This window comes from Epinephelus fuscoguttatus, linkage group LG5 (genome assembly GCF_011397635.1).
Source record: "Epinephelus fuscoguttatus linkage group LG5, E.fuscoguttatus.final_Chr_v1".
Classification (NCBI taxonomy): domain Eukaryota; kingdom Metazoa; phylum Chordata; class Actinopteri; order Perciformes; family Serranidae; genus Epinephelus; species Epinephelus fuscoguttatus.
The window spans coordinates 13,722,668-13,745,250 of record NC_064756.1 but is presented as its reverse complement, the minus strand read 5'-3'; the positions used below and the strand labels follow the sequence as shown (position 1 = coordinate 13,745,250).

The following is a 22,583-nucleotide window of genomic DNA, read 5'->3' as shown; positions in this document are numbered from 1 at the left end:
CAAAAAAACTAACAAGTAGGGCATTCAATTTATTATCATTGCTTTCGAAGTAAAAAATAACATCTTTGAAACTTCATTTTTTTTTTCCATTAATTTAATTTCATATACTTTATTAATCTGAGGGGAAATTCAGTTTTTTCACTCCGTTGTCATTAACACACATGCACAAACAGGACCTACGCAAGCACAAAGTGGAGAGATGTCAGAGTGAGGGGGCTGCCCCGAGCAGTTGGGGGGTTCAGTGCCTTGCTCAAGGGCACCCCGGCAGTGCCCAGGAGGTGAACTGCCGGGCACTGCCGGGCAAGGGCACCCCGGCAGTGCCCAGGAGGTGAACTGGCACCTCTCCAGCCACCAGTCCACGCTCCGTAGTTGGTCCAGACGGGGACTTGAACCAGGAGCCCTCCGGTTCCCAACCCAAGTCCCTATGGACTGAGCTAGTCACTGGTATTTGTTCATTTGTAAAGACATACTGGGTAAACTCCCTTCATACATTTGTACTTTGATTGAACAGAGATCTGAATGTAGCTATGGTCTGAGATCTCTAGTTAATGTTGTCTGTTCCTAGTGCACGGACTGAGCTGGGGAAGAAAGCTTCTATGTGCTCTGCTCCTCTCACTTGGAATAACCTTCAAAAATATTTGAAACTATGTGAACTGGTCTCTCTGCCTGACTTTAAAGCCTTCATATGTACAAGGATGAATGAGTGAAATGGGTCTTGTCATTGTGCGTAGGTGTTTTAATATTTCTACATATTACTGTATGGCTTTTGTGATTTTCAGTGTGTGGTTGTTTAGCCATAACTTTTTGTATGCTGCTGTCTGGGCCAGGTCTCCCTTGTATAAGTGACTGTTGATCTCAGCGGGACTTACATGGTTAAATATGGGTTGAATAAATAGATAAAATAAATATTCCCAAACTTTCAAAAACTGTGTAGAATGTAAACAACTATAAAACAAACGTACCAGCGTTTCACGTTCATTGTTGCAAAATGTACATTTTTCATCTAAGTCAGCAAATCTTGACAGCATTATGTTAGAAGGGTAGACACTGTGCAAGATTTTAAAATGAATCTTTCAAAGCCACATATTTCCAGACCAATTTGTGAGTGACCGTGAGTTTTTCTTTTTAGAAGACAAGCTTTGTCTCATATGTTTAGCAACCTGAACTTCAACTTCAGCTCCAACTTCAAGTTTATTTTATTACTGGAGGGCAATTAGTTGCACAGCAAGGACAAAAAACACATGTATAAATACTCAATAATTGTGAGGAGGTGGGGAGAACCAAATACATTAAGCAGAAACAATGAAACAACAGTGGACAGCTGAATACAGCCATTGCTATGTTTATCAAAAACAAATCTGAGCAAACTGAATAATTAGCAGCAACTGAGAATGAGAGTAAGTGATGTGCAAAGTGACCCTGCAAGATGGATAAGATGGATTACAGGATCAACAATAATAACAGTAATAATAGGGTATCATTACTGTTGTTATTATTATTATATTGCTTTATCGTTATGATCATGTTTATCTTCTTTTTTTGTTTTGCTTTTCTCTGTGAGTGCTGTTTTTAAAGAGCTATATAAATAAAGTTCACTTGACATTTTGAATTTTGAATTTCTATCCCATTTATGAATAACAGAGGTTCTACTATAAGTATATTTTGGTAAAACATATGTTTTTGTTTGGTTGAAAAGGTAGGTGTTATAAACCGTAGCTGCAGCCTACAGCTTTTTCAGACTACTTTATTGTAATGTTTTGCACTGTACTCTTTAAGCATCTGTCATTTTCTGTGAGAGGCTGTGACTTAATTTACATGAATTTGTAGATGAATACATGTTTTTGTTTTTGTTTTTTTAATTAATTGGCATAAACCTGTGGGAATGGCCTCAATCACAGATCCAAATTCTCTGTAGTCACAGGGTGGTTTATTTTAACCCCTGCCTGGGGCACTTTCAGAGCTACACAACAACATTATTACGTTTTCCCACGTTTAGAAAGCACAAACTGTGTGTGTTAACAGTTGCTGGTCCAATTCAGTCTTCAGTGATATATTAAATATATATTTAGAGTTCAAATAACAGCAAATTAATGAGCGCACTATGAGATTAACCGATGCACTGTAGGACAAGATGGTTCTCTACCAATAAGCGATACACATAAACAGCAGTATCAAGAATATTTAATCAAATTGCAGCGGTCAGAGCCTGTTATACGCTTGATATTTGTTACTTCGTTACTTGCTATGCTGAGGAGGCTTATTTAATCTGTAATAAAGCTGCCAGATCAACATAAAGCCGCCCTAAGGAGGACCGACGCTCTTGGGTTGAAGCAAACCCGGAAGCAGGAAGTGGTGACTCCTCTTGCTTCACCTGGCTACTCTTTGGTCGACGTTCATTGGACCAATGGACGCGGAGGGGGCGGGGTCTGCGGCAAATGAACAAGCAGCGAGCTGCGGCGCTGGAGGAGAGCAGCAGAGAGAGACCGCACACATCCATCCATCATATCTAACACCGCTTATCGGTAAGAGCCGTTTTTATGCAATAACCTACAACTGGTTCAGTCACACAGGCTGCACTGGTTTATCCGAATGGCATGATGGGATAATAAACCTTAACTGCTCAGCTTCTGTGAGATATAAAAATAATTAGGGCTATTTCTGAGTTTGTGTCTAGAATTGTTTTTTATGTAGGTGTGGGAATGTGTTGGTTTTATAGGATTATTTTTATGGACTAGTATAAAAGGATTATGATGTTAAAATCAACATGTGTGGGCTTTTAATAAGGGGGCGGGTGGAGACGCACATTGGAGCCAAACATATTTCTCCAAGCCTATTGATTAAAGCCGTTTAACCGTGTGTCCACCATCCACTGCTGCTTATTTTTTATCGCTTGGTTTACGATTGCATTGCTTGTTTTTGTTTGTTTGTTTGTCATATTCTTCACTGACAACATGCCCAGGCGTTGCAGTGTGGTTCTTGTCCTTGAAATACAGGCAAAGGCGCAGTGAGTGAATGTGTGTGAATTAACGAGGCAGATTGTAGTAGCCTGGTCCTACCCTATCCCCACCCCGCACACACACACATACACACACACACACACACACACACACACACACACACACACACACACACACACTTGTTATTCCCTCATGCAGGTCTGTGTATGTGTGTGTTCATGGTGGTTTTGGTGGAAATCCATGTAGTAACCTGCAGATTCAGGTCAGATATCTAAGAGAGAAACAAAATCCAGCTCCTGTAATTCAAAGCTACAATATTATGATGTAATTATATGTAAAAATGACATTGCAGCCCCTGGATAAATCATTGGAATTTAATGTAAAGGAGGGGAGAAAAGAAAAAAACAATTTAGTGTCTCCTCCTTCTCATGCCTCATTCTCTCAATCCACCTATGATCTCTTTATCTCTGCAACTAAGATAATGACCTCCTAAATCCTCATTTGGCAGCAGAGTTTCAGCAGCTCCATATTCAGAAAAGCAGCATCCCTTTCAGTCATAATCTCAATGAATTAATCCCATATGCATCTGAATTATTGGTTAATCTCTTCTGATATCCTGCTGTTTCCTCACTATCCCTTCCTATGGTGTTAGCGCTCGTGTGTGTGTGTGTTCTGCCTGTTCCCACTGAACGCTGCATTAATTGCATTTCAATAATTAAATGTCTTTCAAATCAGTCTAGCGAAACAAAATGAGGGAAGGGAGAAGCAACTGAGTGAGTCTGAACGCCCTGCGCACAGCCTGTGCATGTGTGTGACTGCCAAGCATAACCTTGCTTGCGTGCATGCGTGTGTGTGTGTGTGTGTGTGTGTGTGTGCTGGAGTGTTGACGCTTTCCTGTCAGTTACATATTCTGCTGCGAGAATAAGAGGAAATTTGCAATAAGTACTGCAGTTGCCTACAGATACGTCATCTTAGGCTCGACTGAAACCTGTTATTTGATGCAGTGTGAGGTGGGGGGGGGGGGGGGGGAATCAAATTTAATCTGTCTTTGTCCTCCTGAAATACTTTTATGCTCGTGGTTACTGAATCTGAATTTACTAGAAATGCAGTGGAAAAAAAGGCTGGCAGTGACTGGTGTGAAAAACTGCTTATTTGTCTTCCAGAAATGGGATTCATCCACATGAGAAGCACATAAAACACAGCACAGCAGTTTAAGTTATATAATACATTTACAGTATATGATTAAAAACATAAAGAGAAGTGGGTTAACTACATTCCAGTAGTTTGTCTTTAGCTGTTTTTTCCACTTTTCCCTTCACTTTCCAAACAGACGCACACACTGAGGCGCAGCACCTGCACATACGCACTCAGGCAGCAGGTTTGTCCCCCCGTACATTCTGCTGCAGCAAAGACACAGGGGATTAGTTTATACCTGGCCAGATAGGAGGATGAGAGCAGGGAGAGATTCAGAGAGGAAAGAGGTCAGGAGTTATATCAGGGAGTTACAGAGAGCAGAGAGAGGAAATCAAAAGAATGGAAATGAATTGTTTATTTAAATGAATGCACCAAACTGAGTGTTGGAGGGAAAAAAACACTGGATATATACTGGAGCTGCAACGATTAATCGATTAATTGTCAACTACTGTTAAAACAAACCTGTAGAATCTACTTAATAAACGTGAGGTAACAATTTGCACTCTGTTTGTTTGAGAAGCTTTCATCTCATGTCTTGAGTAAAGACGTATCTGAATCTAACAGCTATGACACGCTCAAAGTTCCTAGGTAAATTTATTAATTCATTCATTCATTTTCCGTAACCACTTATCCAGTTAGGGGTCACAGGAGGTTGGAGCCTATCCCAGCTGACACTGGGCGAGAGGCAGGGTACACCCTGGACAGGTCACCAGACTATCACAGGGCTGACACATAGAGACAGACATTCACACTCACATTCACACCTATGGGCAATTTAGAGTCACCAATTAACTTGCATGTCTTTGGACTGTGGGAGGAAGCTGGAGCACCTGGAGGAAACCCACGCTGACACGGGGAGAACATGCAAACTCCCACTCCCACTCCTAGCTCCTCTGAGAAACAGAAACCAAGAGGAGTATGCAGTGTTTGAATGCAGCTCAACAGTCTCCGGTCCCGCAGATGAAACTGACTTTGGCGTGGCATGGGTGCTGACACATGCACGTATTGCAGTGCAGGGATTATACAGTATATCTTGGAGTAGCAGTTGCAGTTGTTACTGTTGACAAATAGGTAGAGTAGGTTTAATTTACCCATTATCAATTATTTTACTTGCTTAAAATTAAAATGATATGCTTGTGTTTTATTTACCAACCTACAAAATCCTTTTGTATCCAAGTCATCTTGCTCAAACTCCAAGTCTCAAATACCAAATCCGAGGTTTCTACCTTTTTTTGGTAAAGGGTAAAGGGTTTGTAAAGGGTTTCTTTGGGGGAGTTTTTCCTTATCCTCTGTGAGGGTCCAAATGACAGAGGGATGTCATATGCTGTAAAGCCCTCTGAGGCAAAAAGTGATTTGTGATATTGGGCTTTATATAAAAAACTGAAATGAATTTTACAGTGCAACTAATTTGGTAATCAAATAATTGGTTTAGTACACTTTTTAAGGAAAAAAAAGTTGAAATTTTCTGATTCCAGCTTCTTAAATTTGAATATTTTCTGGTTTCTTTACTCCTCAGTGACATGAAACTGAATATCTTTGGGTTGTGGACAAAACGTGATATCTGAGAACTTCATTTTGGGCTTTATGGAAATGCTTTTTGACATTTTCCAACATTTTCTGACATTTTATAGACCACATCAAACAACTTATCGATTAATCAAGAACATAATCTACAGATGAATCCGCAATAAAATAAAACAACAACAAAAACAATTGCAGCCCTCTGTTCTGTTATCTCAGAACAGAAACCTCTAAAATAAAGAGAACATTATCTGATAAATTCTGCCAAGATACTGGTTTACTTTTTAATATTTAAAAGCAATCATTTTTGAAACAGTACTTCTTTGGAGTTGGTGGATATTATACTTGTCTGTAACTTTATACAAAACTCTATACAAGATTATACAGATTTAAAGGGAATTACTGCCATTTCACAGCAGTCAGTACGTTTACATGCACAGCTTAATCGAGCTATGCTCAAAATTCGATTTTGGCGTCTAATCGGACTTCTGTCCTTGTCCCAGTTTACATGCAACTGAGAAAATCGAATTACTGATGGGAATGCGTCCTCCTCCTCAACACTAGGTGGCGATATGCGTAGTATCAGCAGGTTAATACGCCTCCCTTTCCGGTTGACCTATTACGTCACTTAATAATAAACAACTGGAGTCAGGCAGCAGACCGGCATTTTCGAACAACAGCAAGATGGATAATCGTACAGCTTTGTTCATCTCGTACGTAATGTACGCGTTACTGATTGTGCAGATAAGGTGCACGCTATCCCTCGTGGTCATGGTGATTTTGAGAGGCAGACAAGGACGCTGTATGCTGTTGGAGGGCTACAGCAATAGTATGTCTTGTCTATTCCAGGATCACATGCCAGCATGGGGGGTGTGGAGCATGCGCACATGCATTGTCTAGTTTAACTCCGATTAAGGCGTATACATGCCGGAGAAAATCGAATTCCAATTGCATTATCTGGGTGTCTTAATCGGAGTTGGAGAACTCCGATATTAGTCGGAGTAACGCGTTTACATGCACTTCAGTTGTCCAGTTATAGTCGGATTAAGGCAATAATTCGGTTTTCGGTGTCATGTAAACGTACTGAATGTTTTCAACCCTCTATGCTCTGTGCAGCCTACAGCAACTCTCTGGTTCACACATATGCACACACACATGCAACCTGGTAACGATCTGCAGATTGATTGATGGCACTGAGGACTGGGGGCTGAGTGAAGACGAGGGACTGTGGCGGGGACAGAGACAGATCTCTCTGAGGAGGACAGCGAGATGGTTGAAGAGATTTGGTAATACCCATATTTTCCCCTCGCTCAAACTCCACGGCTCGAATACCAAATCAATTTGAATTACTCTCCTAATTGTCTCACTTGTCACCGTCATTGTCTCTCTCGATCTCTTCTCAATTTTCACACCTGTTCGCCGGCTAACCCTCCGCCCTCCCTCCGAAGTGAGCAAAATAATTTGAACGGTTCAGTTTGTGAGCGATTCAAACACTTTTATTATCACCCTGCCGTCTCTGCTCTCTCCGTCTCCATCTCACAGGGCTATCACTTCTTATTCGGCATCACCTGCCTTGTCTCAATCTTTACACCCCCCATCGAACACACACACACACACACACACACACACACACACACACACACACACACACACACACGTACGTGCATGTCTCCCCCATAGGACTAGTTGATAGTGACCTTTCCTGTGCTCCAGTGTCTCCCCGGTCTTTAGTCCATTTGAAAAAGCCTCCAGTCTTTTCACTTTTACCACTGACCCCAAATAGAGGCCGATCCAATTACATCTCAAACCTCCTAACTGTGCTCCCACAGCGCCGTAGCTGCTAGTGTATGTGTGTGTGTGTGTGTGTGTGTGTGTGTCTGTGTGTGTTTTTCTGATAGAAAGAAAAGAGACACTGTTGAGTGTGTCTTGGCAGAGTGTGGGGAGCAGTCAACCATCTTGCCATGCCATGCAGGGGGTCGTTAGATATCATTGGCTCCGAGTCAATGCTGGTGTCTTCGTGGAGGCTGTTTCCATTCAGCTTTTCAGTGCTCTTCCTGTCCCCCTTATTCGCCTCTCTTTTGCTAATGTCCAACCCATGTGTCATCTTTATTTTTGTTGGTTTCTGTCTCGTCTTTTTTTCCCCTTCTCTCTCTCAGTGTATTAAACTGTCTTTATACCTCTTTATCGCTCTGTGAGTGTGTGTGTGTGTGTGTGTGTGGGTCCCTCTGGGTGTCTCTGTTAGCAGGGATTAATAAAGGGTTGTTAACCTCTGTTTGCCCTCTGTGGAGTGTACAGTGAGCATCCTGGGACTTCAGGCAGGGTCTGTAGCACGTTGTGTCATTTTCTAACAAGCTGCTGTGGTAAGGATGAGCTGTAGGTGAGGTGTTGTGTCTGCCACAGGGACGGATATAAACTGCAGGGGTAGAATTTCTTTGTTTAATGGGTTGTTTCTGTAAGTTTAGCAGGTGCTAATGATCTATGGCTACACCCAGAGCAAACACCAGAAACCCCATGTATTGTGCCATTGCTGTGAGGGTGTGACTGAAACCCGGAAATACAGGAGGGCACTTTACAAATGAAATAGTCTCTCCACTACTCATGAGACTGTAGAAGTTTTAGCTAATCAGGGTTTCTCTCTCCACAGCAGCACGTATCTCTTGTTGGCTTCTCAATTACAGAATAAATAATAATCTATAACGCATTTCACACTTAATTATAATTTCCTATGCACGAGGAAATTGAATTTATCGAATTGGCCACTTAATAAATAGAATGCTGTAAATGAGACAATCCTGCAGTTGCTGGAGAGACAGTTTCTACTTTATAAGATGATGCTCAGTGTTTCCCCCTCGGGTTTTACTGACCTGTGGAATTTGATCTGTTTGCAACCGAAGGTAAGGTAAAACCTTAAAGTCCCCGAGGGGCAATTTGAGATACAGACAGTAGTCATGAGTACAACAAAACAGACAGTACATAATACACAGAATCCAGTATCACACACTGTCAGGGATAAATCATGGACAAATAGTGGTCACTGCTGGTTAAGATAAGGGACAGCAGACGGGACAAAGGACAGTCTGAGTGCAGCGGAGCCTGAGGAGGAAGCAGCGGTTAGCCCCGGTTTCACTACTGGCAGATTCACTTGCTACAGGGGTGAGAAAATAAAACCTGAACAGCCAATCAGAGTGATCTCTCTCACCGACAAGCTCCGCCGATTCAACGTGCGCAATTGGCCAAAAAGCCACTGACGCCAACGCCAAAGTACTGATGGTGCGGGACACACCGTAAAAACTAGGGCGACAGACGCTCACCGACGGCCCGACTTTGGTCAATGGCCGACCGTGGGCTTGGTGTGTCAGGGCCTTTAAGGCACTTGAACCCCTCAGCTGTCAGGATGTACCACTCTGTCACTCCGCTCTCTCTCACGCAGGTGCAGAACGTACGGGCCACTTGGCCGTCGGATGTAGTCCATATAGTGTTCAAATGCAACTGACACAGGGCGACATGAGGCGATGTAGATGACGCAACGGTTGGCTTTCGTCACCGCTAGTTCTTTGATGTCGGTTTGGTGTGTTCGCACCTTTAGTGCTGCATTTAGGGAGGCAAGACCTCCACCCTGATGGAAGCATCTGAAACTTAACAAGGAGGGGATGTTAAGGGGCTGAGAGGTTAGAGGTGACCCTCTCTTGAGTGAACATGCTGGTATCTTAAATAAAACTAATCTAATTCAGTGTTAAATAATTAAAATAATGGCGGCATGGTGATGCAGTGGTTAGCATTGTCTGGGTACTCCGGCTTCCTCCCACAGTCCAAAGACATGCAGGTTAATTGGTGACTCTCAATTGACCATAGGTGTGAATGTGAACGTCAATGGCTGTCTGTCTCTATGTGTCAGCCCTGTGATAGTCTGGTGACCTGTCCAGAGTGTACACCTCTCGCCCAGTGTTAGCTAGGATAGGCACCAACACACCCTCGACCCCCAGCACGATAAGCGGTTACGGAAAATGATATGAATTAAAATCACTAATAATTACAGGAAAGGTAAAAAAGGAAAATTCCTCTGCCCCTTTTTGGGAGTATTGCCACATTAAACTTTCTCTCAAGATGACTTCTTCCAACTACAAAAGAAGTTTTTTAGCCACATGATTCTGTTTAACACATTATCACCATTTAGCCCGCTGATGTGTTGCTATTCGCTGCAGCAACAAGTGTCATCGGGTCCTTCACCAAGAAGGGCGACTATTTCCTGTCCATTATTCTATGGGTGGGCAGCATAGATTTTATGTTTTCTTTTTAACATGTACCGTGTAAATGTACGTGTGAAATATCAGAACAGTATGCAAAAATAGATACCGCCCAAGCAGGGGCGTAAATATAGAAAGTGCAGGCAGTGTGGGCCCATAGAAAGAGTAGGCCCTCCGACAATGTGTTGGGTGGAGAATGGGCCCTCATGAGTGATTGCCGCCTTGAAAATACGCCTGTGTCCAAAGAAGAGTTCTCGTTAAATTAAAAACAGTGCCATTTGCTATATATGGCCTTGAAAAAAAACAAACCCATCTCCATCAGTCGCATCTATAACAAAATTATACGCTCATTCTGTAACTACAAAAATCCTGTTCTATAAATAAATGATTAAAATTGTTTTATGAAATCAATAATTTCTTATTTTCTTTAGTATTTTTTGTTATATACAGATATGCCATGATGATTGCTGGGTAATATGTATGTTGATGTTATCCAATGTCACGTCTCTGATTGTGTAATGTGTATATGGACGATAGCATGCACTGGGGCCCATCGTAACTACCTCATGCCACTGTGCCCAAGCCCACTGTGGTGTGAATCACAGTAGGGAGCACATATTGCTGGCTGATTACCTTTATCAGCCTCACTTGTTTTATTCCTTCAGCATCACCTCCACCAATGTCAAATCTGCACTGCTGGTCACAGCGACAGTCCTTTTGCACAGCAAACATTTTGACATTATCACAGTAGGATAACACTGAGTGTAAATAATAAAATTAATCACGGATGGATCGCAGCCAGAGCCTCGTTAGTGTGACACTAGCAGCAAAATTGACAGTCGCCAGTTTTTAAATTACAGTCACCTTGGGTGTGCAGATACAAAGATGGCCTAGTTTACTGTAGTTTTGATCTTCAGGCTTTTTTGGCTTTGGAGCCTGGTTATACATTTTATTTTAAGATTTACACTTTAATTAAAAAATAATTCACTGAAGTTTATTTGCTGACACATTGCATGTTTTATATTCAAAATAGAAATACCTGTGTGAGGCTGTAGTCGTTGCTTTAGGGGAGCGGTTGCGTACTGCTTTTGAAGATGTTAAACCTTAGAGGATTTTATTTAATTGATGAATATGCACAGTTTAAAATATTGTAACCCCTACAAAATGTGTTGAAGAGGAAGTTAACTTACCTTTAAAACGGTACAGTAGTGGAATTTTAATCAGAATAGTTTAGAATTATAATTTCTAAATAGATGAAAAGTAAAACCTAGATGAGACACAGTAGCCATTTAGTCACGTAGCTGCTGTTGCCTGGTTGCTACAGAAGTGCAAATAGGGGGCAAGAGCAGAACGTACAGCTTGATTGATGGGTTGTATCCACTTTATTGGGCACAGTAATGAAAGTCCCCGGCCGCCATAGGAGTTTAGTGCTTCCTTTTTCCTAGACTCCAGTGGAGTTAAAGGCTCTACCCAGTGGTGGGCTTTATTGCAGCCTCCTTGTGTAAATCTTGTTGCTCCGTCTTGGGAGTCTCCACATCAGCGGGTGAGCAATAGGTGAGAGACGGGTGTCTAATCAAACTGGGGAAACAGGCATGAGTGATTTGAGATTAATGATGTAGGTTTAATCATTTTCAGTGTGAGTGCGTTTCACTTGGTTCAAGACCAGAACAATATGTAAAGAGCGGCTGCGATGGCGCCTCCGAGGAAAACTTGAAACTCATGAATGATAATCAGACTCCATTATCTCTGTACTGCAGAGCCCTTTATAAGTTCGACATCCTCATGGTGCCAGATTACTTTGCCGTTTTTAACAGAGCATCCGTCGCAGAAATTCAAGGTTTTTTGGGGCCAGAGATAATCATACACATCGTTCTCTGCAGTTTATTCCCAGAGGGATCGGCCTTCATGAAATGGGATGTTAGCATTTGCACAGACTTCGTCAAAGCGCCCATGAGCTTCAGCAGTTTGGAAGTGTACTCAGAGCCTAAGTGAACCAGTGTGCTGTGATTTGAGCTGGAGCAGAGAATTGGGTTAAAGAGGGAGATACTGTTGGGGGACTTTGCTGCAGCTCCACTGCGATCGCTTCCAGAGGAAAGAAGAAGAGGAGCGGGAGCTTGACTTGTTTTTCGCAAAATTACTGAGTGCAGTCAGTGTACTGCATGTGTGTCTGGGGAGAGAGTGTGTGTGTGTTTGAACCAGACAATGTCAGGGAGTGCAGTGAGTGACAGAACTGGAGCTGGTGTGAAGAGTTCTTGCAAAGAGAGAGGTTAGTCAGAAACTGCTGAGTAGTGTGTAAAAAAAAAAAAAAAAAAAAGGAAAGAGAGTTTATCTGCCTATATGGAAGGAGGAAGATATCTTTAAAGGGTAAAAAGTCTCTCTGTCAGCTCTGCAAAACGAAAAATGTCCATCACTTGCAGTTGCCTTGGTAACCTTGGCTTGGAAGTGTACATGGAAACGTGTACTTCAAAGTGTGTGTGTGTGTGTGTGTGTGTGTGTGTGTGTGTGTGTGTGCCTGTGGATTTGAACCGTGAATGAGGATGCCCATGTTTAATAAATTCCCCTGGCCTCTGAAGCATGCCGTCTCAAGGTGTTGGGTTTAAATGGCAGTAAGGATTAACGTACGTGCCGTGGATTTGGGTGACGTCACATTTTAATTGTGGAAATGTCAGCTGCCGATCTATTCTGTCTGAGAATTAGGATTACACAGAGAGATTAGAGGCTGCTTTTAAAGGCCAGCGAGTTTAATTGCACGGAATTAATCAAGTTGTCAGGATTAAAGTCTTGCAACTTAAACCACGAGAGATCTTCTGACTTATTCGGTTCTTTAAGTCACGAGAGAACATTTTATAGCCGAGTGTTGGGTTTCCCCGCTTACCTGGGAGGCATGCTGAGAACCCCACCTGAGTAGATCGGAGCCAAAGTTTGGCTCAAAGTCGTCAATGGCCACAGACAAGGTGCCACAACTCAAAAGGTCAGAACGGTGTCACCGTTACAAGTAACGGCCAGCCACCCATGGTGTTATTATCCACTCACACATGCACATTCACACACAGACACACACAGGTGCACACACAATGATGCTCCACACTACTTTCCCTGGCTTAACTGCATGGCTGGGTCTTTCCTTACAGAAAGTGGGGCTGTCTGTCTCAGAAAAGTTCAGCTCCCACAGCTCAGAAGGTCAGGAACATTACCTCCATTTACATCTCTGCCAGCCGCCCCCTCCTTTCCCTCAGCCTTTCTTGCTCTCCCTGGATTTCTCTCGCTCTCTCTTCAGTGTCTGACGCACGGCATGTGAGAGCAGGTGAACACACGTGACTCACCGTTTATTAACCAGGTTTGTGCCTTTGTGTGTCATTTGATTCTCCTGTTAAAATCTATTTAAAGTTGTGCATCATTAATGCAACAAGCCAGTTTCCAAGGCTTAAACCACATCTTCCTGCCTGTTACCTTTATGGACCATCCTGCTACTGGATGAGTCAAATCTAGCCGAGATACTATGATCAGATCAAATATCTTACATTTTACTAATCATCAGGACCTAATCAATATGTCAATAGATGCTGGTGTTATTCTACACTTCAACAAATTCCACGAGGGCAGTCAGAAGCCACCCTATTGTATCTATACAGACAAACTGTTTACATATTTGCGTACTTGGTAAACAAAGTGTTGTGTGAAGAAACTCTGTAAACCAAAATGGATTTCCATTTTCTGACTCAAGCAGACGCAAATCCAGTCTGGAGTTTGGTCAGTGCCGTGCTTGTCAGAAGCAGTTTGTCAGAATACTTACAGATGGAGAACAAACAAGATGAGTTGGTGACTGTCAGTTCAGAAGGACATGAAGTGGAAGTGACATGTGGCGCTGGTGTTTTGCAAGACAATGAGGAATGAAACCCTTAAATCTTATGACCTAGATGCAGTTTGTTGTAAAATGTAGGCAGGGCTGGCCAGCCATTCGATCAGGATATGTTACTGTAAAGGTCCAGTGTGTAGGATTTAGGGGCATCTATTGGCAGAAATGGTGTGTAATATTCATGACTATGTTTTCATTAGTTTGGGATCACCTGACAATAAGAATTGTTGTGTTTTCGTTACCTTAAAATGAGCCATTTACTGTGTATCTACATACAAAGCAGGTACTCTCTCACATAGTCTGTCATATTGTCCTGTAGTAGCCCAGAACGGACAAATCAAACAACAAATTTTCACATCGGCCACCATAATTAGCCATAAGAATATCAAACCTGTTAGAAATCCAACAGCCCAGGGTGCCCAGTAGCTCAACACTGTCCTTGCTGCATTGGCCTTGGGTTTGCTTCCAAATCATGGCCCTTTGCTGCATGTCGTCCCCTCTCTCTCCATTGTTCTCACCCGTTCTGTACTATCTAATAACAGATGGAGAACAAACAAGATGAGTTGGTGACTGTCAGTTCAGAAGGACATGAAGTGGAAGTGACATGTGGCGCTGGTAGGCGGCAGTAGCTCAGTCCATAGGGACCGGAGGGTCGCCTGTCCGAGTCCCCGTCCGGACCAAAATATGGAGCGTGGACTGGTGGCTGGAGAGGTGCCAGTTCACCTCCTGGGCACTGCCGAGGTGCCCTTGAGCAAGGCACCGAACCCCCCAACCGCTTGGAGCGCCTCACCAAGGGCAGCCCCCTCACTCTGACATCTCTCCAATTTGTGCATGTATAAGTCCTGTTTGTGCATGTGTGTGTCTTTCGGACCTGTGTGTAATTGACAAGCAAGAGTGAAAACATTGAATTTCCCCTCAGGGGGATTAATAAAGGAAATAAACTTAAACTTAAATATGCCAAAAACTGTCTTTAAAAGAAAAAGAAATCATTTGATGAGTTATGATGTAACCAACTGCTGTGTAAACAATCTGCTGTGTTAAAGTGGTTTGCTCAAGCTAATCCCTTGCAGTTCCATTAATACTGACCATTTTCAAGATACAGCCACCGAAGCAGGTTCAGTAAAAGCCTCTGTCAGAAAATAAAACAGTTGTTACTCAACTATAAACCATAATTTTAATCCACACATTGATATTATCCAGACAGAAATAGTCCTTGTGCAGTTGTCCCACACTCTCACTGAACCAGACAGTCTAAATCCAGTGAAATATTTAGTCCAGACACATTATTACATCCATAGATATCCACGAACTGCTGTTGCACTGTTTCAGACATTCGTATCTCTCCACATATTGTCCGTAATTTCTCTGTTCCACATGTAAACAGTCGACCACCTGGATATCAAAATGGAGGCAAACTCCTGGCCTTTTCATTGACACCCCACTTGAGCCAATAGGAGCATCCAGTGCTGTTGCCATGGCCTTGATAGCCAACGAGGGTTTGTGTTGATTTCTTACACTTCTTGGATTATAGCCAATCAGTAGCCAGCAAATGCCCCCGATGGCTTATGGGTCTTGTCAATGAGACACTGACACGCCACAGCAGATTTCCCACCTCCCTGTTCAAGTCATCTGCAGCATCTTTTCTCACAAAAAAAGAGAAACAACCAAACAAAAAATAATTCAGTGTTAAAATGACAGAAGCACTTGCAGTGATTTTGACTGTTGGGGGGAAAAATATGGTTACCTTTCAAATGAGACTATGTCCATATACTAAAAACTGAACAAAAACAGCTTTCAGTTTACTTTGGATATGCCTTTGATAGGCGTTATGAGTGAATTTAGGTGAATTTTACTAGACCTTATTCAAGGATAAATAATTTCCCAAAAATCTAATAGTTTGGCTGCTGTAGTGTGTTTTTACAACAGGAGGATGGTGTATCAGGGTTTGAGTCAAAAGAAACTACAGTGTCCATGTTCATGAGAATGTGGGACCCAGTAACACTGTGGCTCTTTGATGTCCTGTTAATAGTTTTCGGATCACAATGGCGGTCTGTGGCACAGAGGGACAATCTTTGGCTTCATAGACGCAGAATACTAGGATCCATTCATTGACGGTTTTGGTCTTTTCATGGAATTAGTTGACAATAAGAAATAATATAGACTAACACCAGGTTAATCCTTTAATGGGTTTGACATTAATGCGTCCCCCGGGCTGGACTGGCTTTATTTTGGAGGGGAAATTGTTTGTCACATGCCATCGCACAGCAGAGGAAAGGACAGGATGACAGGATGGGGTGCTAATTCTCTGGCTGCTGCCCATTGTTGTTGCTGTTGACACTCAGGTACATTGTGACCACAGTCACCTGCCGGCCCACACATACAGTAGCAGCCAGCAGATTCCAGCCCTGCATGGGACTGCCAGCTGAATCCTTTATGCAAAGTGTATAATTGACAACAGCACCGCAGAGGGACAAACAAACAAGAAACAGACGTCCATGTGTTATGTCACACTTTATCATCATCTCTCGATATCTCCTGTCCTGTCTCTCTTCATGCTATATGTCATTGACTTTGTCTTTTTTTGTTTGGGCAGCAGAAAACAATGTTGCCTGGCAACAACAGCACCAGAGAGATGGTGCAGTGTGTGTATATTTCTTTTAATTTCGAAAGGTATAAAGGGAGGGTTAAAGAGACTGGAAAGGTAAGAAAGTAGAGAGATGAGAGGGAGGAAGGGGGTCGGAGAAGATAGATAACATATGGACAAGAGGCAGATGAAAAAGGAGGCGAGGAGTGTGATGGCATGGAAACACGAGGGGAAGGATGGAGGACGGGGGGAGCTAAGGGCAGCTTCCTAATCAGTCATTCTGTACAGCCAGACAGAAACTCATCCATTCACATTCAAAGGCTCAAACACACACACACACACAGAGAGGGAGGGAAGCAGATTCTGAAGGAAAGAAGCTGATTTAACTCAAGATGATAAGAATGGCCATAAAATATGTATAAGCTCATTTAGCAGATGTGCTCTGAACAGCAATACTGACTGCAGTCAGCAGTACAGTTGTAGTTACCGCACATTCATGTTGTTTATATACGATCTCAGTGCCTCTCTGCAGCTCCTTCTGGCTGTTATTTCTGTAACTCTGCACAATGTGTTTAACTCCTGACATGTCTGCTTTACGTCTACCCTTTTCTTCTTTCTGTCCTTTTTTCGTACTTTGTTTAATCTCTTTTCTGACCCACTGCCCTTTCATCTATATTCATTTAATCCTTTTCTTTTTCTGGTTTAATCTCTCTCCTTTTACCCAACTGTTTTCTTTTACAACATTTTTCAACAGTGTCTTTATGGGAAATGAGTCCCTCTTTGCATATTTAAGTTCACCTCTGCTAACAAGTAGAAATGTTACTAGGGTTGCCCCCGAATAAGACCGATAGTCGTCATTTAGAGCCATTAGACAACCAGTTGCCCTCATGTTTAAGATATTAATTAATTATAATTTATATATTTTGGGCGGGGCAACACAATGGTTTGAGTTGAAGGTGTGAGAAAGAATAGTATCAGTAACATTGTTGACACTGTGCTACATTACAGAGAAATACAAAACCGTACTAATGAACCTTCATTAATATAGGCCTATATTTTATCTTTATATTTATGAGTGCACGTCCAACAAATTTTCACTCCGACCTTGTCACATATGACGTTTGGTCGTGGACTTTCTGTGCCCATATACGACGTGCAGGGTACCCTTGGTACATTGGTTGTCGATGTTCTACGCAAACACTGCTCTTTCGGGTGAAAGTCAATATTTGTTGGACCTGTTCATCACCCCTCCTGCCCACCCCAGTTGGACTTTCGCCACCAGAAGTTTTGTCCTTGTCCCACCACATTTCCCCCTTACGCAGCCGGGTACCGTTAAACTATAATGTCACACACTGAGCGAGCCGCCTGTTAATGACGCTGTGGGCAAAGCAGTAATGATTGTGCTAAGTGGCTAATGGGCATGTAGCTACTTCCATGTTTCAGATGATACGTCATGTTTGTAGTGGACCAATGAAGATGAGTTTACATATCACCTTGGTTTCGTCCTTCACCTTCTCAAAATGATCCCACACTTTGGATTTCCTGCCCGACATGTTATTAACTAGCCTGTGGAATAACTGCAGGTACCAGCCCTGGAAATTAGGGCCCGTACACATGCCGCGTGTTTAACCACCTGAAAGACGCGAGGTCTGGTGCTGGGCACTACTCTTGTGCCTTTTTTGTGCCAGCTTTCAAAAACGCAGAGGAAGGTTGCATCTGAGGTTGCTAAGTGCCATTAACAAGCACCGCATAGCCTATTTACCTGAAATCCTGAGTGCAGAGCTGATCTTCTTCCAGGTGCTGTTTATAAGTGTGTAGGCCTATCGTCTGTGGGACAGATGTAAAGCTCTGGGTAGCCCTGCACTAACACGATCAACTTTTCCGTATTTATCAGACTGAATATTTACAGAAGAAGGGAAAGATATCTGTTGGCTGTGATTGGTTTGTAACCTGACTCCTCCTTTCAAATTAAATTCCCACATGGTCCAGTCATATAGGTTTTGATTTATTTGGACCAAGATGCAGCTCCTAATAGAGTTTCGCGTTTGTCTTTCTTTTTTTTTTTCTGCGACCAAGTGACCAATAACATCTTGCCGACTAACGTTTGAGGACAGGCCTAATTATTACAGACTTGTTTTTATGAATGCATTCCTCTTTTGTGTTCACAGTCTAAACTGGCAGAATGTTTGACTGACAGATGTTTCCTGTCTCTCTCCTCTCCCTGCTGTCTTTTTGTCCTTCTGCCTCCCCGCTCTCTTTACTTTCATCTCTGTCTCCCTCCCCTCCAAAATCCACTTGTCCTTCATCTCTTTTTCTCCCTTACGCAATCATCCTCTCTACCTTTATCTCTCCCCCTACCCCCTTTCTGCAATCCTCCTCTCTCTACTTTTGGCTCCGTCCCTGCCCAAATCATTTTCTCTCTTTCAAATCGTCATCCCTCCATCCACATCTGTTTTCCTTCCTTCCACCTTTTTGGCTTCCCATCCCCCATCTATCCCTCCAATCAATCATCCCTCTTTGCCTCATTGACTCCTTATCCTCTCTTGTTTCCCTTCTTCTTCTCCATCTCCTTCTCTCACATCTATCGCTCCATCATCACATTAAACACATCTTCTTTTTCTCTCCATCCAACCCCCTTCCACTCCACACATCCCTCTTTCACACAGTTGTCTGTGGTCTGTGCTGCAATGTTGATCCTGGACGCTTTGTCCCCGCTCCTCCTCCTCTCCATCCTGTTGCCGCGCTACGGTTGCCGGGCGGCGGACATTCCAGAGGACACTATATCAGAGTTCTCAGTCAGACTGTACCACCGGCTGCAGGCGGCGGGGGATCAGGATAATATCATTTTCTCCCCGCTGAGTGTGGCTGTGGCCCTGGGCATGGTGGAGCTGGGAGCCAGGGGGGCTTCACTGGAGGAGATACGGCAAGCTGTGGGATTCAGCCACCTGCTGCCAGGTGAGACGCACGTTCATACACACATGGTCACCAGCATCAGGGACAGTGGAAAGTCTTTGGCAAAGGAAATTATAGTTACAAAATCAAAAGGGGTGCTCCATCATTTTACTGGTCTAATGAAAGATGCTATCCAGTTGCTTTTTTGGAAATATTGGATCAAGAATTTTTGGGGCTTTAGGGACAATCATAATGTCTCCCCCAACTTTAAGAAAATGCAATATTAAATCATGAGAGTATGCCCTTAAGGGGACAGTTCACCACAAAATCAAAAATACATATTTCCCCCCTTACCTTTAGTGCTATTTATCAATCTAGACTGTTTTAGCATGAGTTGCCGAGTATTGGAGATATTGTCTATATTGAAAGAAAGGTGTGCATCTGCTCATGAGTGAGAGGCTCGTGCTTGTGGCAGTGAAAGATATAAACATGTCTGGCATCCCCTTTGGCTGAGCTGAGCTAATTCATGCTCAGTGGTGTTAGGTGAGCTTCCTTCTGCATGGTGATGCTGTTGCTGCATGTAGTTTGGTAAGAAAAGAAAATAGTTCCTACATGAAACTGCTCACAAGAAGGTCTGTGGATTATCTTGAATAACTGAGTCATGATTTCTGGAAAGAGACATTGCTGTTGAGTTTTTCAAATGTATTTTTTTGGCCCTTTGAGCACCACAAGCTGAGTGCCATCTAGTTCCATTATATTGGAGAGAAGGCAGACATCTCTACAGCCAGTATCACCAACACGCTGCAGCTCACAGCAAAACAATCTAGACTGATAAATAGCGCTAGAGGTGAGAGCTGTCCCTTTACTATAATTACATGAATTAGCCTTAAGCACAAGTCTCATAGGACATACTCAGAAACATGCACGTGCTCCCACACATATAGTAATAGACACTGTTGCATCCCAGCCAGTTTGCAGAAATTCACCAAGCTGCTGATAAAGTTCACAGATGGGTATTTAAGATGTCCTGCTAATGCTTACTGTGGCAGCATATGTAATCACAATGTGGGCATTTATTTCCGAATTTCTGTTTAAATTTGGTTAGTAACATTTATTCTCTAGCAGTCAAAAGCCAATTATCATTTCAGTTTTAAAATGTGTGGTCATTTATTTATTTCTGTTTCCTGATGCCCATTTTTATCCTCCAAGGTACATACATCTGTTACATATTCAAAGCTTTATACAGTAGTTTTAATCACCATGATTCCCTTCACTCGAAAACAGAAAGCTGACATGAAAGGTGCTTTGTAAAATGTGAATAAACCTACCAGTTACACAACAACTGAATGAACTGATAAATGCGTGCTAAGATTTAATTACCACTGTGACAGAAGTACTGCAGGTTTAAATAGAGTGCCCCGGGAATGAGTTTGAAAACTCGGAAATGAGTCAGCATTTCAGCACTGTTCACTTGTCTGAAAGTCAGTGGGTTTTTTGAGTGTTTTTTTGTTTGGATGTCTGAAATAAATTCTGTGGTTAACACAAGCTTAAAAGACTTTCACGTTTTGTTACCCGTGAATTTTGAACATTAACACGATTGCTACCAAGTGGCTAAATGAGGTGACAGAGCTTCATCACGCTGAACACAGCTTTAGCGTTTCATTGTGGTGGCGACGTCACATTATGCCTGTCGTTTGTTTTATTTATTTATCTTTTAATTTATTTAACCTTTATTTGACCAGAAAAAAAACTTTTGAGATTAAAAATCTTTTTTTCAAGAGTGTCCAGACCAAGACAGCCAGCAAAAACAAGCCCTTTTTAGATAGCAATTGCCCAATCAGTCTTCTTTCAGCATAAAAACAAAATCGGGGAGTGCAGCAAAATGCCGCCTACTTACTTTTGTTGATACAGAATGCGGCTTTTTCGGGGCAATGGGGGCGTGAGCAAGTAAAAAAACATGTAGCTCAGCGTGTGACGTAAACAGTGACGTACTCCGAGGGGAGCCGCAGCTGGTCAGTCCTTCGGCGATTCTCTAATATGTCGGCCCGTCCTTCATCGTCCTCGTCATCTGACGGTTAATGGCTTCTTTGTTTGCGAGGACAAGGAGGGCGCGCAATTCCTTGTCTCCCCAGTTGCTCATCTTTAAAGTGTTTGTCAGGTTTGCGTCTCCCTCTTGCTGCTAGCTGCTCATTCCTACTATCAGCTGTTTCCTGTTTATACACCGCCAGTGGGTCGCAGGTAAGGCGTCATCAGCAGCTCCTCCCGCAAGTCATCAACAGGCCCTCCCGTGGCGGAAGGCCGCCTTGGAATGTTTAAACTAAAAGGATTCCGCCAATATGACTACCCTGCAAGGCGGAAAATTGGGCACCATTCCACCTCTGTGTGTATAAACGCTCGCAGCTGGCCGGCAAAACGGCCCAACATTCGCGGGAAATCTTGCAGTGTAAAAGGGGCTATAGTTACAGACAGACAACACAGAACAAAAATACAGATTTAAAATTTACAGCCCTAAAACAACCAGTATAAAACTCAAAGTGAGATTACTACAAATATTGTCTAATGTTAGCCTAGCCTTAGCTCTTTACTTCTGGTGATTGAATTTAGGCTTAAATAAATCACAAAAGTGGTGTTCATTTTTGATCTGATGGTAAAAATCCCACTGGCTTTTTGACGAGGGAACCAGGGCGACACTAACTTCCATGCCGGCCTAAAGAAAAACATCATCCCTGGAGCACTCTATAGTTTAAATGTTCACAATCTGTGTCTGTATGTGAACACGAGACTTTAACAGTAAGAGATATAAAATGTGCATCAAACATTTGTGAATGATAGATTTACGCTCTGATATAGAAAGGAACATGTGCGCCATTTCTCATTTATTGGTAGTTCATGCATAATATTCGATTTTTTTTAAATGCTGTGCCATTGTTTTAACTTTACAGTATGGATATGTTCCATTGCACTGTATACACACCTGCAGTTTGAGTGTGTGTGTGTGTGTGTGCGCCTCCATCTGCTCTGTTCTCCAGGTGTGGAGTTCTCTTTGCTCCAGAATCTGACCGCAGCTCTGTCGGAGGACGATACACACTGCGTGATCCGATTTGCCAACAGCCTCTTCCTGCAGGAAGGCGTCACCTTTAACCCCGAGTTTCTGCATCTGATGAGAAAGTACTTCCGGGCTGACGTGGAAACAGTGGACTTCAGCGAATCAGCAGCCGTGGCCGAGCAGATCAACAGCTGGGTGGAAAATCATACCGAGAGTGAGTTTGAGAAAGAAGAAGAAAGGGAAAGAAACAGATGGGTGATGAATACATAAATACATCTATGATCCCAGG

General features: G+C 42.8%; 1 protein-coding gene across 1 annotated transcript in view; it reads left to right on the top strand.

Annotated features, from left to right (window-relative positions):
* The first annotated feature begins 2,438 nt into the window (after nucleotides 1-2,438).
* serpini1 (serpin peptidase inhibitor, clade I (neuroserpin), member 1) overlaps nucleotides 2,439-22,583 on the top strand; it is a 31,647-nt gene continuing 11,502 nt past the window's right edge. Inside the window, exons 1-3 of the mRNA XM_049576206.1 lie at nucleotides 2,439-2,522; nucleotides 19,023-19,311; nucleotides 22,278-22,508. Coding sequence (XP_049432163.1) covers nucleotides 19,044-19,311; nucleotides 22,278-22,508 — 499 coding nt within the window. The 5' untranslated portion in view covers nucleotides 2,439-2,522; nucleotides 19,023-19,043. The remainder of the gene's footprint in view (nucleotides 2,523-19,022; nucleotides 19,312-22,277; nucleotides 22,509-22,583) is intronic.